This window comes from Acipenser ruthenus, chromosome 4 (genome assembly GCF_902713425.1).
Source record: "Acipenser ruthenus chromosome 4, fAciRut3.2 maternal haplotype, whole genome shotgun sequence".
NCBI classification, from domain to species: domain Eukaryota; kingdom Metazoa; phylum Chordata; class Actinopteri; order Acipenseriformes; family Acipenseridae; genus Acipenser; species Acipenser ruthenus.
In genome coordinates, this window is record NC_081192.1 from 29,978,688 (window position 1) to 29,992,861 (window position 14,174).

The 14,174-nt window shown below is 37.2% G+C and overlaps 1 protein-coding gene across 5 annotated transcripts in view; it reads left to right on the forward strand.

The window, feature by feature from the left end:
• Positions 1 to 14,174, forward strand: part of LOC117400282 (protein cordon-bleu-like) — a 112,748-nt gene that overhangs the window by 636 nt on the left and 97,938 nt on the right. For all 5 annotated transcript variants that reach the window (XM_034920487.2, XM_059022286.1, XM_034920510.2 and 2 more), the window contains exon 2: positions 30 to 229. In XM_034920487.2, the coding sequence (XP_034776378.2) occupies positions 186 to 229 (44 nt within the window). In that variant the 5' untranslated portion in view covers positions 30 to 185. The remainder of the gene's footprint in view (positions 1 to 29; positions 230 to 14,174) is intronic.

Consider the following 14,174-nt stretch of genomic DNA (forward strand, 5'->3'; position numbering starts at 1 on the left):
GGTGTTAACATTTTTGTTCTTTCATACAGCCTTTGAAGGTGTAAATCCTCCCGGATTACTACAGATTGAAGCATCTTCCAGTGTGTTTCTAGAGTGGCTTCTGACTAAAAACAGAAAATATAACATTTAAAGGTGGATAGTTACAACATTTTTGGGATAATCCAAAGACGTTAAAGTGAGAGCGGATGGAGAACGTCAGAGTTAACACAGTCGTAAAACCACCAACCGGGTAAGAATGTATTTATTTGTTTATTTATTGATGTATGTATATATTTGTTAAATAATACATATAGTGTGGCGACAAGACTTTTGGAATGAAATTTTCAGTTAAACTTTAGTATTTAACGCACTTGAATAATGATGCATATTGCTACTCAGGTAACAACTGCAGCCTTGTCCACTGAAATGGAATAACCAAAACAGGAATGGCGTGTATCTTCTACAGTAGTTTTTAAATAAAGTCATGTGGCAACTGCAGTGGTCGAGTTTTGTATATGTGAAAATAACTGAATCCACACAGTGTATGTGCCAGCATACTAGGTTAAAGAAAACTGGTTGTTTTACATGCGGAGTCAGTTGTATGGCTCATTTCAGGTTCAGAAGGAGGGACATACCCAGACACACAGCATGTATGTCATTGACCCCAATAACCAGGAACATATAGATATGAACCAGATGCCTAACTTCCCTTGTGTTCATAGAGAGGGTGAGCGTACAAAGGAGGGAAATGGACTCCAACATGTGTGAGGCACAGTTTAAATGTAACACTATATCAATTCCATAGGTTCATGTATTATCCCCTCAAGGTGTTGTCCTATACTGAACTTCTGCTGGTGTGTCTGTTGCAGCAAGTGGGGGTGTTTAGGGCACACAGGCCGAGATTAATTTAAATGTACTTGGAACAAAAGCAGATAAATAGCATCTGCCATCTGGCAAACATTGATGGTGTTAGCGGGTATTGAATATCCACTCCTAAACATGCAGAGAGGTTTTTGTCTTTGTAGGTCTCCAAAGTGTTAACCATTGTTTTTTGTTCATCAGGGATATTTTAACAACTGCACTAACTGTATATAGCCCTTTCATTTGACCTTGGGTTGTTTATCCATCTATTTACTGCACCTGTTTTATGAGAAGGATGTCTTTTCCCCAGACCCTCATCAGTTTGTTTATGTTTAAAAACAACCTTTTGTGTGATCAGCATTATGATATCTACAAGGTGTGAAATAATTGTGCTGATTTTAATTAGACTGGGTGCTTTGGGAATACAGGCAAATTAAAGGTCCTAATAAGAATCAGTATCATGTTCTCTTGCACTGTATTTGTCTGCTACTAATGTATATATTGCATGCCTTCAGAAACTCACTGTTATTTTCCTCTATGAAAAGATTTTAAATAAGCAGTTGTATTCAAATTCTAAGGATCATGTAACAAACAATTAAAAATATAAAAAGAATAGAATTATGAAAGGTAGTCATTTGTGCCTGCTTTTAAGTGGTCTGTGGCTTCTAAACACAAGCACATGTCAGCTGACATAATTATAAACAGAACCAGGACGATGAAGAGATGCATTTGAAACAGATGCTCTGTGTCGTTATTGACAATCAGCAGCAATGTCTAAACTAGGGGTTTTAATCTGGACGTTTTCTATTGATCGATTAATCATCCGATCTATGAATCGATTAATCACACCTGTTTTGCTAGACATTTTATTGAAAGACAATTACAAGTAATACCAGTGGTGTGACCTTTGTTTCAGAAGTGTGTGTGGGGAGGTTGGTTCTGTAGCTGTGGCATGCACGAAGATTATTGTTTCTAAGTTACATATAGTAATACAATTAAAATAAACATTAATTTCATTCAGACTGGCGCCTTTGCTTTCAGGACAGGAGGGGGTATTTCACTCTACAACAATAATATCCCAATGTTCAAATTGAAAATATTTTTTTTTTATAGTATGTAGACCCTAGACATTGGAAATGGTGTCACGATTGAGAATTTTCACAATGAAATCACCCATATTGCATTGCGCACAAACGCTGCCTCAGTTGATTGGCATTTCTCCTGGACGCTTGTGGAGACTGCTTAACGAACTAGTGATTACACGAATGAATGATTAAGAACAAAAACGTTTTAGTACTGCTGCAATGTGAGGACATTTCCCTGATGTTGAATATACATATATTTACTGACATGTAATTTGACAGTTTGAAAATATTTACTTACATGTAATTAAAAGTTAGCCAAAGTGAGTCATTTGAAGTATTGATTTAGATTTGAATTGCTGTTTTTGGTATACTGTAAGCTTTCAAGTTTCAGACTAACAAAGGTAACTTCCTTAGTGCTATTTTGTTTAGGTTAATTGAAGTGAAATGTAATTTATTGAGTGCCATTTTATTTTATTTAGCTGAAGAAAAAGTATAACTGTTAATTTTCTGATACCGTTTGAAAGAAATACATTGCAACTAAGATTATAAGACAAACAACAGTTGCAGTCACTTTTTCTTCATTCTGTCAGGTTGGTGCCTTCTGAAGGTAAGGCTCAGGCAGGGACAGTACTCCTAGTGGTTTAAAGGTTTTTACTCCTGCACTTTCTCATAAAGTAAACTTTATGAGAAACAAAAACAGACAAGACGTTTGTATTAGCATAACAGCCTCCTTTGGAGAGGCTGTGTTTAATAAAGTATTAAGAACACAACAATACTGCAACGCTTCTAACAATGTTTTACCTGAAGCTATGTCTAATTAAGAATTAAAGACAGTTACTGCAAAATTACTGCACTGCTTCTAACAATGTTTTATCACATTTGAAAATGTTATCCTATTTAATTTAAACAAGCTTTACATAAAGAGAGTATCGAAAGAAAAATATTTAAACACAGTTACTGCATTAGTCAGGCATACCATTCTAATTCTACTCATCTTTAAGACATCTATTTTTTAGGCAGTGTTCATATACTTACCCCTTGCTGTGAGGCGTGATTAATTCAGAGCAGGCAGGTGATGTCGAGTAGAAGAAAGTTTTTCAGGCAGAGTCTCGAATCAGAATTCAAACTGCAAGTTCACTTATATGTTTAATAAAACTCTTATAATAGGCTTAAGCAAGCATGCCCATACTGCACTACGTAATTATAATTATAATGCATTGATTTGATTATATATGGCTTATAGGCTTATTCAGCATTTAATCTAAAATAATAAGACACTTCAGCAAATTAACATCATAGTTAAACATCCTGTCATATCACCTTCACTAAAAATATACTCCAGGATATTCCTTCAGTACTGCATTACTAGACCAGTTTTTAATTGGTGACCCAAATATATTTTTAGTATATGTATGCTACTTTTATTTTCCCAACATCACTCTTGAATTAAATAGAATATAATAAAAATATATTATCAAGATATTTTATAAATTTTTAATACACCAAAAATGGCCCTTTTTTTAGATATGAAAAATATGAGATATCTGGTAAATATATGTTTTATGTATTTAAAGTATATAAATGTGTATATATGTGTGGTAGAGCAGGGCTCTGCCCTTAGAAATACTGGCAGGGAAGGAGTTAAATTCTCCTCCCTGCCCAGGTTGATTGCTTCAGGTGGGAGCAATCCACCAATTAATTATTCAATTATTACTCAGCCACCTGGCATAAAAGGAGGCCTCAGCCTCCCAGTTAGAGGGAGAGTTCTGGAAGGAGTAGAGTGTTTTTGTGTGTGCTGTGTTGGTAGTTTTTTTTTTTTTTGCAAACCAGTGAAGGCAACGCCCAGCCTGGAAGCCTTATTTGTAAGTTTTGTTTTGTGTTTAAAACCTTTTTGTTTGGCCCTTGTGCCGATTTATTTTGTATTTTTGTTTATTAAAAACTTTATTTTGAACGTTTAAACTGTCTCTGAGTCTCAAACCTCTGTCATCCTGTCACAATATGTTAAATACATTTATTAAGCTTTTAAAATATAAAGTAAATATATTGCAGAATCTAAAATTCATGAGAAATGCATTATGTATACATTTGAAATATGACATTTAATATACATAATAAAATATATATATGTATATATATATACAAGCAGGGCACTTAAAATTGCCTTTCTGGATTAATAAAGGAAACAACGCAGCTCTGTTTACAACACCAGAGGTATTATTTGGCAGAGATTGCCAAGAGCAGTGACTCATCGCTCAGTAACACAAACACACACAAAAAAATAAATAAATAAATTACTCGGCATGTCTGAAAGATCTGTGGTTGTTCGTTCTTGACATTTCCTAAATAAATGTATTAAATACCTTGACGGTGTTTGAAAGGCAGGATCACAAAAATAAAAACAATAAAAAGTTATAAAACACTTCTACCTAGAACCGCCTGACGCTGTCATATTGACGGTTATTTAGAACACAATAGTGTTTCGATTATACAGTATAGTATTCTATTTTTTAAATGTTTATTCATCAGTCAGGGCAGTGCCGGCGATGTATTGAATTGATTAGATCAGTCTGTAGCCCTAAGTTACACCAATGAAACCATGAATACAACGAAATATGGAGTTGGCATTTAGACCAGGTGGCATGGGGTATTTCCATAACATCTGGTCTAAAATATCAATTCTATACTTCGTCTTGCAGGTAGGTGGTACATAAGTTAATGTGTTTTACAATACATTATAGCATCAACGCGTTTATTCTTTACAATGAAATACCGTGCACGTGTTTTACAATGTGTATCTTGCAGACACCAATTGCAAGACATGCATAGGCAATAACTAGGAGTAACTATACTGTATATAGCCTACTGTATAGCCTATTGCAGCTAGCCAAAGAATCATTTTGTACAGAAAAGTGCAAAGGAACTGTAGACGTGAGATACAAATAATTAAGTCCGATCGATCACCTTTTTTTCCCTATGCATCTGGCTGCCTACTGTAGCCTATACTGTATGCAGTTTTTAGGACTGTATGATATATAAACCCATTTTAGTTTCAATTTCATCTTACTTGTTTACAGAGTTTTCGTTGTAGTATAGAGTATCTTCAGAAATATTTAGTACAGAAGGTAAAGCAGCTCTGAATGTATCGACCTCTGTGCCAGCTGACAAATGCAATAATAACAAGACATTAGCTGCGCCCAAATGGTGCAGAGAAAAAAAGTGATGAGGAGAACATGTTGTGCTGTTGTGATTGTAAACCACATTTCCTTTTTATTTTTTACCGTGTTTCAACTATGTCTGTATGAACGCAGTTGTCCATTTTTTTATTCACATAGTTAGTTTGCATACTTTTTATGTCTATAGGCTGCATAAACACATTTATTTTCAATTTTATGTGACTTATTTTGTCTGTGCAGTTGTGTATACTAATATACCTATATACAGACACATTTCTGTTCAAAGTTTTTTTTTTTTTTTTTTTTTTTTTTTTTTACACACTCGGCTGGTATATGCGCATTTTAATATGTAAACCAAATTATTTTCAATTTTGTCTTGCTTATTTACAGAGCTTCGGTTGTTTGGTATCCTGTATAAATAATATACTTGTATAAACATAAAAAATGATGTTGTTTTTCATCATTTTTTGCAGTTGCGCTTTATGTAATATGTGTGTATATTAATCCATAAATAATGTTTTTAAAATGTATGACAAATGTAAGGCAAAAACATAGTATATTTGAAATGTGTAGTAAGTTTGCTGCAAATATATATTGATAACAATATATTGTAAAATATATATTTTAGTCAGTTAAATAAAATGAATTAGTAATGTAGAAAAAATACATTAAAAATATCAGGTGCATTTGGAATCTTAAATATATTTAATCTGTGAGCCATATTATTATTATTATTATTTTTTATTTCTTAGCAGACGCCCTTATCCAGGGCGACTTACAATTGTTACAAGATATCACATTATACATTCTTTCACATTATACAGATATCACATTATTTTTACATACAATTACCCATTTATACAGTTGGGTTTTTACTGGAGCAATCTAGGTAAAGTACCTTGCTCAAGGGTACAACAGCAGTGTCCCCCACTGGGGATTGAACCCACAACCCTCCGGTCAAGAGTCCAGAGCCCTAACCACTACTCCACACTGCTGCCCACACTATATTTATTTTATTTTGGCTGATGAAAAATGCATAGTTTAGATGGCTGTCATTGGGTATAACTTATTTTCAGAAAAGATGGTTAGTTTGGAAAGTAACTGGAGCTTGAGGTGTTAGTTTGAATTTGTTATTTTCAGTGACTACTGGCTCAAAAGCCCCCCCCCCCCCCCCCCCCCCCCCCAACTCCACCCCCCCACCCTTTTCTAACCGATAGCAATTGTGTTGTTATTTCACAATAGTGGTTCATTTTTCAGAGAAACTGGTAACTGGAAAGTATAGGTTATTTTTAATTAGATAAAGTTCAGTGTGTGGCTATACTTAAAGAAAAGCTGTTTAGCTGCAGGCAAGCAAGCTTTTTTCTTCGGGTCAAGTGGGACTCTATCTTTTTCTGTCTCCTCTTGGCTGGGGTTCAGATCCCTTTTTCTTGGCAGGCAGCAGAACTGGCCCCTGTAATGCACCAAAACCTCTGTGTTCTCCACTGCACCCACACTGGACAGAGCGACGCGAGCGAAGTCGCTGAATGTCAATCCACACCAGACATGACTTGGAAACGTTTCAAAAGACTGGAAATAAATACATGACCCCGCCCATGCATTCCTAACGGAGATACTAGAGATGTGCTGTCCCATTACAAAACAGGTCTTGTTTTGATAAAAGGTTACCACCCTGACCTCCGGCAACTCTGTTGAAAAATAAAGGTTGGACTAAAATCTATAGATCAGAGTTATTGAACATCCCTATATAGCCAACAGCTTTATTGTTATCTTTATTAGTAGTAATTGTACAGTTGTCATAGTATTTTTTTTCTTTTAGTGGTAACAGTAGTAGTAATAGTAGTCTGATTTGAAGCCTGGTACATAGTAGTATAGTTGAACTGATATTTTCAACAAAATTATTTTATTGTTATACAGTTATATATGGGTCTTTCAAAAAAACCTGCTATTTTTCACTTGACCTCCTCTGATTTTGATAAACTTTTGCACATATTTTTGTCTTTGGAAGAAATGGTTACACTGTGAATTGTAGGCCTGAGTGACCTCCCATTCTTGAGATACAGGTCATCAAAGCTTGACCTGATTTGGACACCCACCCTACCTTTACATGGTCATAGCGTCCTCCAGAATTGACATGGACAGCTGGTGTTGGTGTCATTTTAAAGCTCTCAAATAGGACTATATATTAATCAAAATTGAAAAAACAAGATACAAAAGTTGTGTTAATCTGTGACCTTTGACCTCACCCAGGTCAAATCGCGTAACCTTGGATTTTTGTCAGTTTTTGATAGATTGTAGCCTCGACCCTTATCCACATTTCCTGAAAGTTTTATTTTGCGCCTGCCATTGGTTGAGGCACAGCACAGAGTTGAATGCAGAGTGTCAGGTGAATCTTCTCAGTGAAGCGATTACACACCTAATACAATTAAACAAAAATATTTATTTGCAATCGAGTATACTCTCCTCTCCTGTTAAACTGAAGCTGCAGTGAACTGGTGCAGCTGTAACAGCTATTAATATATTAATGAATTAACCAAGGCGCCCTATTTACACAATTGGCTAAAACAAATACAGGTAAATTAAATATAAATCAGTACTAAAATGTACACGTTTAATTTTGTCCCCACCAGTGGTACTTCTGTCAGCACATGTTTGGTATTTTAAGTGATGCTTCTCCAGGAGCTGTAATTACCACTGTTCAAACCCAATGAATCACTGAGCCTGGAAAAGAAAACATATTGTTAGAAGTGGTGGAAATGTAGATATTTCATTTTCAGGTCTCTGTCCTTATATTTCTGCATGCAACACAATTTACCGCTCACCTATGCTTAAGTTGCTCTTTTCATTCGTAGCCACTCTGTCAAGGCTTTTGATGCTTTGGCCATCTCCTTGTCTCTCAGGGTGTATGTCCTTCCTGTTGCAGTTGTTGGCTCCACTGATGTCAGCACATCCCCCATGTCAACAATAAATTGATCTGGACGGCGTGGGAAACAGAATGATCGTGCTGGTCCATTCGGGTGCAGGAAGTTAATTTAAGCCTCCCGTTTCTTCTGATCAGCAGACACCACCAGCTTGAGCCACCAGTGACTGTCATATTGAACAGTAACATATCCTTTTACTTGGTAAAATGATACATTTTCTTCGACTGTGATTGATTCTTCTCTTTGTTTTGTTGACTGGGAGAACTATCGTACAAGGACTTTTGCTTTGGAAACTGGTTGAAAGAAGTGCAGATGCCGTGTGCCAGGCACAGTTCTTACCTTGAGAAATCGTTGCTCCAGAAAATCTTGATCAGCTTGCCATTGTGCTACCGTGAAGTATTGTACTTCAAGAACAGGAATGTTGTCTTTTGCAAACCTGTACAATTGGTGTGGAGTCTGGATCTGGTCATGGTATGGACACTGCAAACTGGCTTTTGTTGCCATTTGTTTAATGGTTCCTCCTACACCATCACAGGGTCCTTTGCCATGAGATGTTGCAAAGAATTTCCACTCTGCTTCCATGCCAAAATCTTCCAAGTGCTGGCAAATATTGAGAACATTTTTACAGTTCTTATATTGCCCTGCACACCTGTCGGAGAAGTAATAGATTTTTTTTTGGGTGCTGCCCAAATTTGTTCTCCCAAAAAACCTCAAAGGATGCTTTTGAAAGAGATAAACACCAACTGTGTCATGAGTCATGCATTCTGATATTGCAACATATAAGATGTGCTGAGAATTCCCATCTTTGTCTCGCCAATAGCAAACAAAAGAATGTATGGTTGCCTGAGAGTTGTTCCATTGGTGTGATTGTGCTTCATCTTTCATGATGAAAGTGAAGTTTTCTGCCAAATCACCAACAACTAGGAATTCATTTTCCTGTAGACGTTCATCCATCAGCTGTTGATAATATGCAGTCTGCATCTAAAGATGTCTGAAGACGTTGGAGATGGCTTTGAAGGGTGGATCGTCAGTTGTAGTCCACTTCTGATACTCCACTGCGTCCACCAGGTTATCTTGAAAGAACATTTGTAGATGACTCTTGAAATCTTCAAGTGATGGACAATTTTCACACTTTCCTAAGTGGCAATCGATGTTAGGAGGGGAACACATGAGATAAGATAAGCAATGCCGATAGTGATTCAAAGGCATTTCTGTACTGGCACTCAGTTGTGAAGCTTAGAACAAATGAACATCAGCTTTACATTCTGGTTATTCATACACACACAGCATGGGTATCGCTACTACCTGCCAACACACACTCCTTTGGTTTTAGCTCTGCAAATTTGGAGAAGCCAATCTTAATGTCAGGATGCTGTAATTTGAAGAAATTATAGGCCTCTGAAAGATTGCAGAGAACACGCCATTTTTGTTGGTGCTCCCTCCTTCCCGACTCTTTATTGTAAACAGAAAAAAAATCATGAGTCAACTAACATCTTCCCTCTTGAAGAACAATTTTAACATTTGAGCCATCTCCCCCCAATTTTTCTGTAAAGCCTTGGCTGTCCTGGACATGTGGTAGGTAACACCAAACTTAGCAGCAGTCCTCCGTATAGATCAAGACATTGGGACAGCTGTCAAAATATGAACTTGCTGACTTTGACTGATATTTGAATTACATTTTTCCTTCAGCTGGGCCATCATCTCTTGATATACTCGATTACAACTAAATATTTTTGTTTAATTGTATTAGGTGTGTAATCGCTTCACTTAGAAGATTCACCTGACACTGCATTCAACTAAGTGCTGTGCCTCAACCAATGGCAGGCGCAAAATGAAACTTGTAGGAAATGTAGATAAAAACTGACAAAAATCCAAGGTTATGTGATTTGACCTGGGTGAGGTCAAAGGCCACAGAATCACACAACTTTTTTTATCTTACACTTCACAGAACCTTCCATAAAATGAGAAGATAGTGCTATTCGAGAGTTTTAAAACAACACCAAAACTACCTTTCTGACCATGGAAAGGTTGGGTCAACATTGATGAGCTGTATCTCATGAACGGGATGTCACTCAGGCCTAAAATTTACACTGTAACCACAAAGGCAAACATGCATGGAAATTTGTATCCAAATCAAAGGAGGTTGAGGTTTTTGGTGATTGATTTCATATGGAATGACCCATATACAAATTACTGCAATCTCAATTGTGTTTCTTTACAAATTCCTTATTTGATCCTTTTTGTTTATTAATTTTTTAAACATATTTTAGTGTCTATTATTATTATTATTATTATTATTATTATTATTATTATTATTATTATAATATTATTATTATTATTATGTTGTTGTAATACATAAGCACCATCATTATTATTATTATTATTATTATTATTATTATTATTATTATTATTATTATTATTATTATCATCATCCATGTTATTATGTGCAGATCACCACTTACCTTGTATTATTATTTACTTTTATTTAGTTTTTTCTTTTAAAACAGTCCGATGAACTTGACAGAAGATGCTTTAATAATATGGCTCACAATCTTCAAAACTATGTATGAGCTTGGTAATGTTGGGATGTGTCTCATAGAATACAAACGTATTGTTGGCTTTGTTTTGCAATGTATAGAATAGTAGGACCTTGATAATATTTTTGTTTGTTTGGTGAATCTCCACAAAACTTCGATGTATGCGTATGTAAAGACCTTCTTCTTGTCACGGATTTGTACCAGAGAACAATGTGTGAACAAAACGTTATTTATCATAAAAACAAACAAACAAACCAAAAAAAAAGCCATAGCTTAAAATTAGGTCACATGTCAAGTTGTGTGAATGCGGGACCTTTTTTGTGTCATTTTAAAAGCTAACAAAAGTGCACATTTTTCATTTAAATGCTGGATATGTAGACTGCATGTATGCTCAGGTTTATTTTTTACTTATTAATAAACCTTAATTGGAAAGAAAATGTCTCAGTGCTGCTAAATGCACCACCTGCAAGCCACCCAGGCATTGGCTTTCTTTTGGATGTCTTTGTAGTCGTCCATGATTAACTTGTTTTGAGGCGTGACGTGTTTTGAGGTGTGTTTGACGTGTGTCAAGGGTGTTAACCTTGCTCCTGATTGGTCAGTTTCGTTCCAGTCGCACAAGAAAAAAAAAATAGAAATAGGTTCTATTTTAGAGATGCAAAATTTTCTCAAAGTGACGTTGCTCGCGTCTGGTGTGGATACTCCCATTTGACTGCAGTGACTTCTAAATTATTCGCTCGCATCCAGTGTGGATATGGCTTTAATTAGACAAAGATCCTGCCTGAACACTTGTGCTTATTTTGCATATTTTCCACATCAGGCCAGGCCTAAGGAGCTTAACTAGCCTCGTGACAATTCTCAGATATTATAAAATATCAGATATACCTTTCAGTTACCCTCTTGCAAAGGTCTTAGTAGTACCCACCAGTCATTTTTCAAGATTTATTTTTCTTGTGCTGTTTTTTGATGGACAAGATTAATTGGTCAATTATTTTTTTAATAAACCAAATCCCACAGGTATGATTAGTCGAATAATCATTAATCTATTAAAACCGCTAGTCTAAACAATAATAGGAACAACCAAAAATTCAAGACGTTGTCCTATTTTATCAATGTCTGACAGTGTACTACTGAACACCTAAACCTTTGGCCTCTCTCCTGTTTAAATCAATGAGCATCTGCACATACTGGTTGCTTCTAGTTACAATAAAGGAGAATAATGTCCAGGGAGATTTAATTTAGCTATGTGTTTGTTACCCAAGTTTTCAGCAATAAAAAAAACAAAATTCTCAGATAAAAATTTATTTTACACCAGATTTTCTCCCAATTTGGAATGCCCAATTATTTAACCCAGCTCACAGCTGCAACTCCCACACTAACTCGGGAGAGATGAAGATGAGCACTCGCATCCTCCAAAACATGTCTCGCCGTGAAGCCATTACAGAACTATAGCGTCAAAGGACCACACAGTTCTGAATTGCACACAGGCAGGCCTGCAGGCGCCCGGCCAGCCACAGGGATTCCTGGTGCGAGGTGAGCCAAAGATTCCCTAGCTGACCTAAACTCTCCCTGCACAGGCAGCGGTTGGCCAATTATGCGCCGCTTCCTGGGAACTCCCAGCCACAGTCGGCAGTGGCATAGCCTGGATTCAAACTGGCAATCTCCAAGATACAGGGCGCATCCTGCACTCCGGGCAGAGTGCCTTTACTGGATGCGCCACTTGGGAGCCTCTACCAGAAGCAGTTTTATTGAACAAGTATGTTGACGTAAATTTAAAGCAAAAATGCCTTGCATGTTTTTGCCCCACACCAAGTGTAAAACTAAAAATTATCCGACAGCATAGAAAATCCGTGTTTTTCCATGTTATTCTCCAGCAAACTGATTCCTAGGCACACCAATACAAAACTTTAACTTTAACGGCTGGTTTCACAGACCCAGATTAGCACTACTCTTGAACTACCTTACCTAAAATAACATCAGGTAGTCCAAGATTAGTGCTAATCGGGGTCTATAAAACCAGCCGTAAGGGATGGTTTTGCAGATCCTGATTAACACTAATCTTTGGACTGAGGAAGCATTAGGTAGTCCAACATTTGGTGCAATCAGAGTCTGTGAAACTTTAAGTATAAGTAAAGCTATTTGCTTAAGTTTGGGTTTAAATAGGAGTACCCCTTCATCACTGTATGCAATGTGCAATAAAGTGCAGTATAATATGCATTGTTCAGTCTCATTTTAATTAGTTCCGTGCTCGCTGCTGTTTTCAAGTTGTAATGCGTGACTACATGCAGACTCGTTGTTCTACTGTACCTTGAAACAGACCCATTTGTTTCCCTACTGGACTCCATTTAAATGAGCAGCAGAAAGTGTCATTTATTGGTCATGTGACTTGCGAAGCACAGCTGCAGTTGATCTGGTTGTTGCTTTGTGGTGTGTCTCAAGCAACAAAAATATGGCTAAACAGAATAAACAAACGTTCCTTGCGGAAGTGAAACCTTCACGCAGGCGTGGCTGTTTGTTATTTCATCAACCGTCATGCATTTTGTCTCGCTCAACCCCAGTCAAAGCGTGTCAACCTACATCTTTAGGTGGGTTGCTGGGACCCGGGTTAACCTGGGTACGACCCAGGTACGTGGTTTCACAGTACGTGGGATTGTGACCCGGGTAGCCGGAACCTGAGTCCAGACCTGGGTAGAAGTGCCAGTGTGAAAAGGCTCAAGATACTTAGCTGTCTGAATGAGGTAAAGCAAATACAAGCACATTTAAAAAATGGGGGGGGAGGGGGGGATTTCATTATGTATATGTATGTATGTTTATAATCTTTAATTTTATGTACAGTATGTATGTATAATTTTATATGTTTTTAAATAAATAAGATACTGTGACAGAGAGCAAATGAACGCGAGTCAACAATCTCCTTTCCGATCTGAGAGGGCACGGTATAATCGGAGCAGAGCGCCCTATAATGGATGGTTTGGCAGTTCATTCCAGGGTCAATCGGAAGCAGGCCATCCAGGAAGGGGGGGGGGGGCACGATACCAGAAGTCATTGCCTTAATGCGGTAGGCGATGTGTCAATCATGGATTGGAGGAGACGTGATTGGCAGCGCCACCTAAAGAGAGCGTGACGGAGGGTATTTAGGGGAAGTGGCCACAGTGTTCCTTTTAATGTGGTTACCACTAGGACCGAGAAAGGAAGGGATCAATTTGTGAATCGTGAGTGTTAAGTGTTTTGTTTGTTTCTAACTGTCGGTGCTTGTCATTATAGAAGGCTAACCTCCGGGAGCTATAGCTAAACCCCCAGCAATTAAACCCGGACTCCACTTTGTACACGAATAAACCTGTAAATCGCCACTTTCACTAAGAGCACTCACTCTGGACTTGTGACCGTGTTGTGTTTGTGTGTGTCTTGTTTAGTGTATTATTATTTCGGGACTTAACCCCATGGTTTGCCTGAGTGATACACATCGTTGTGTAGAGCCAGTTATTATTATTTGTCTGCAAATAAAGAGCTGCTTTTTCACCGTGAACTGTCTTATGTCTATCATTCCTGAGCACCGTATCACCACTGCACCTGTGCACTACAAACCACTTTGCCACAGATACCTATGGAGGTGTAAAAGTTGTA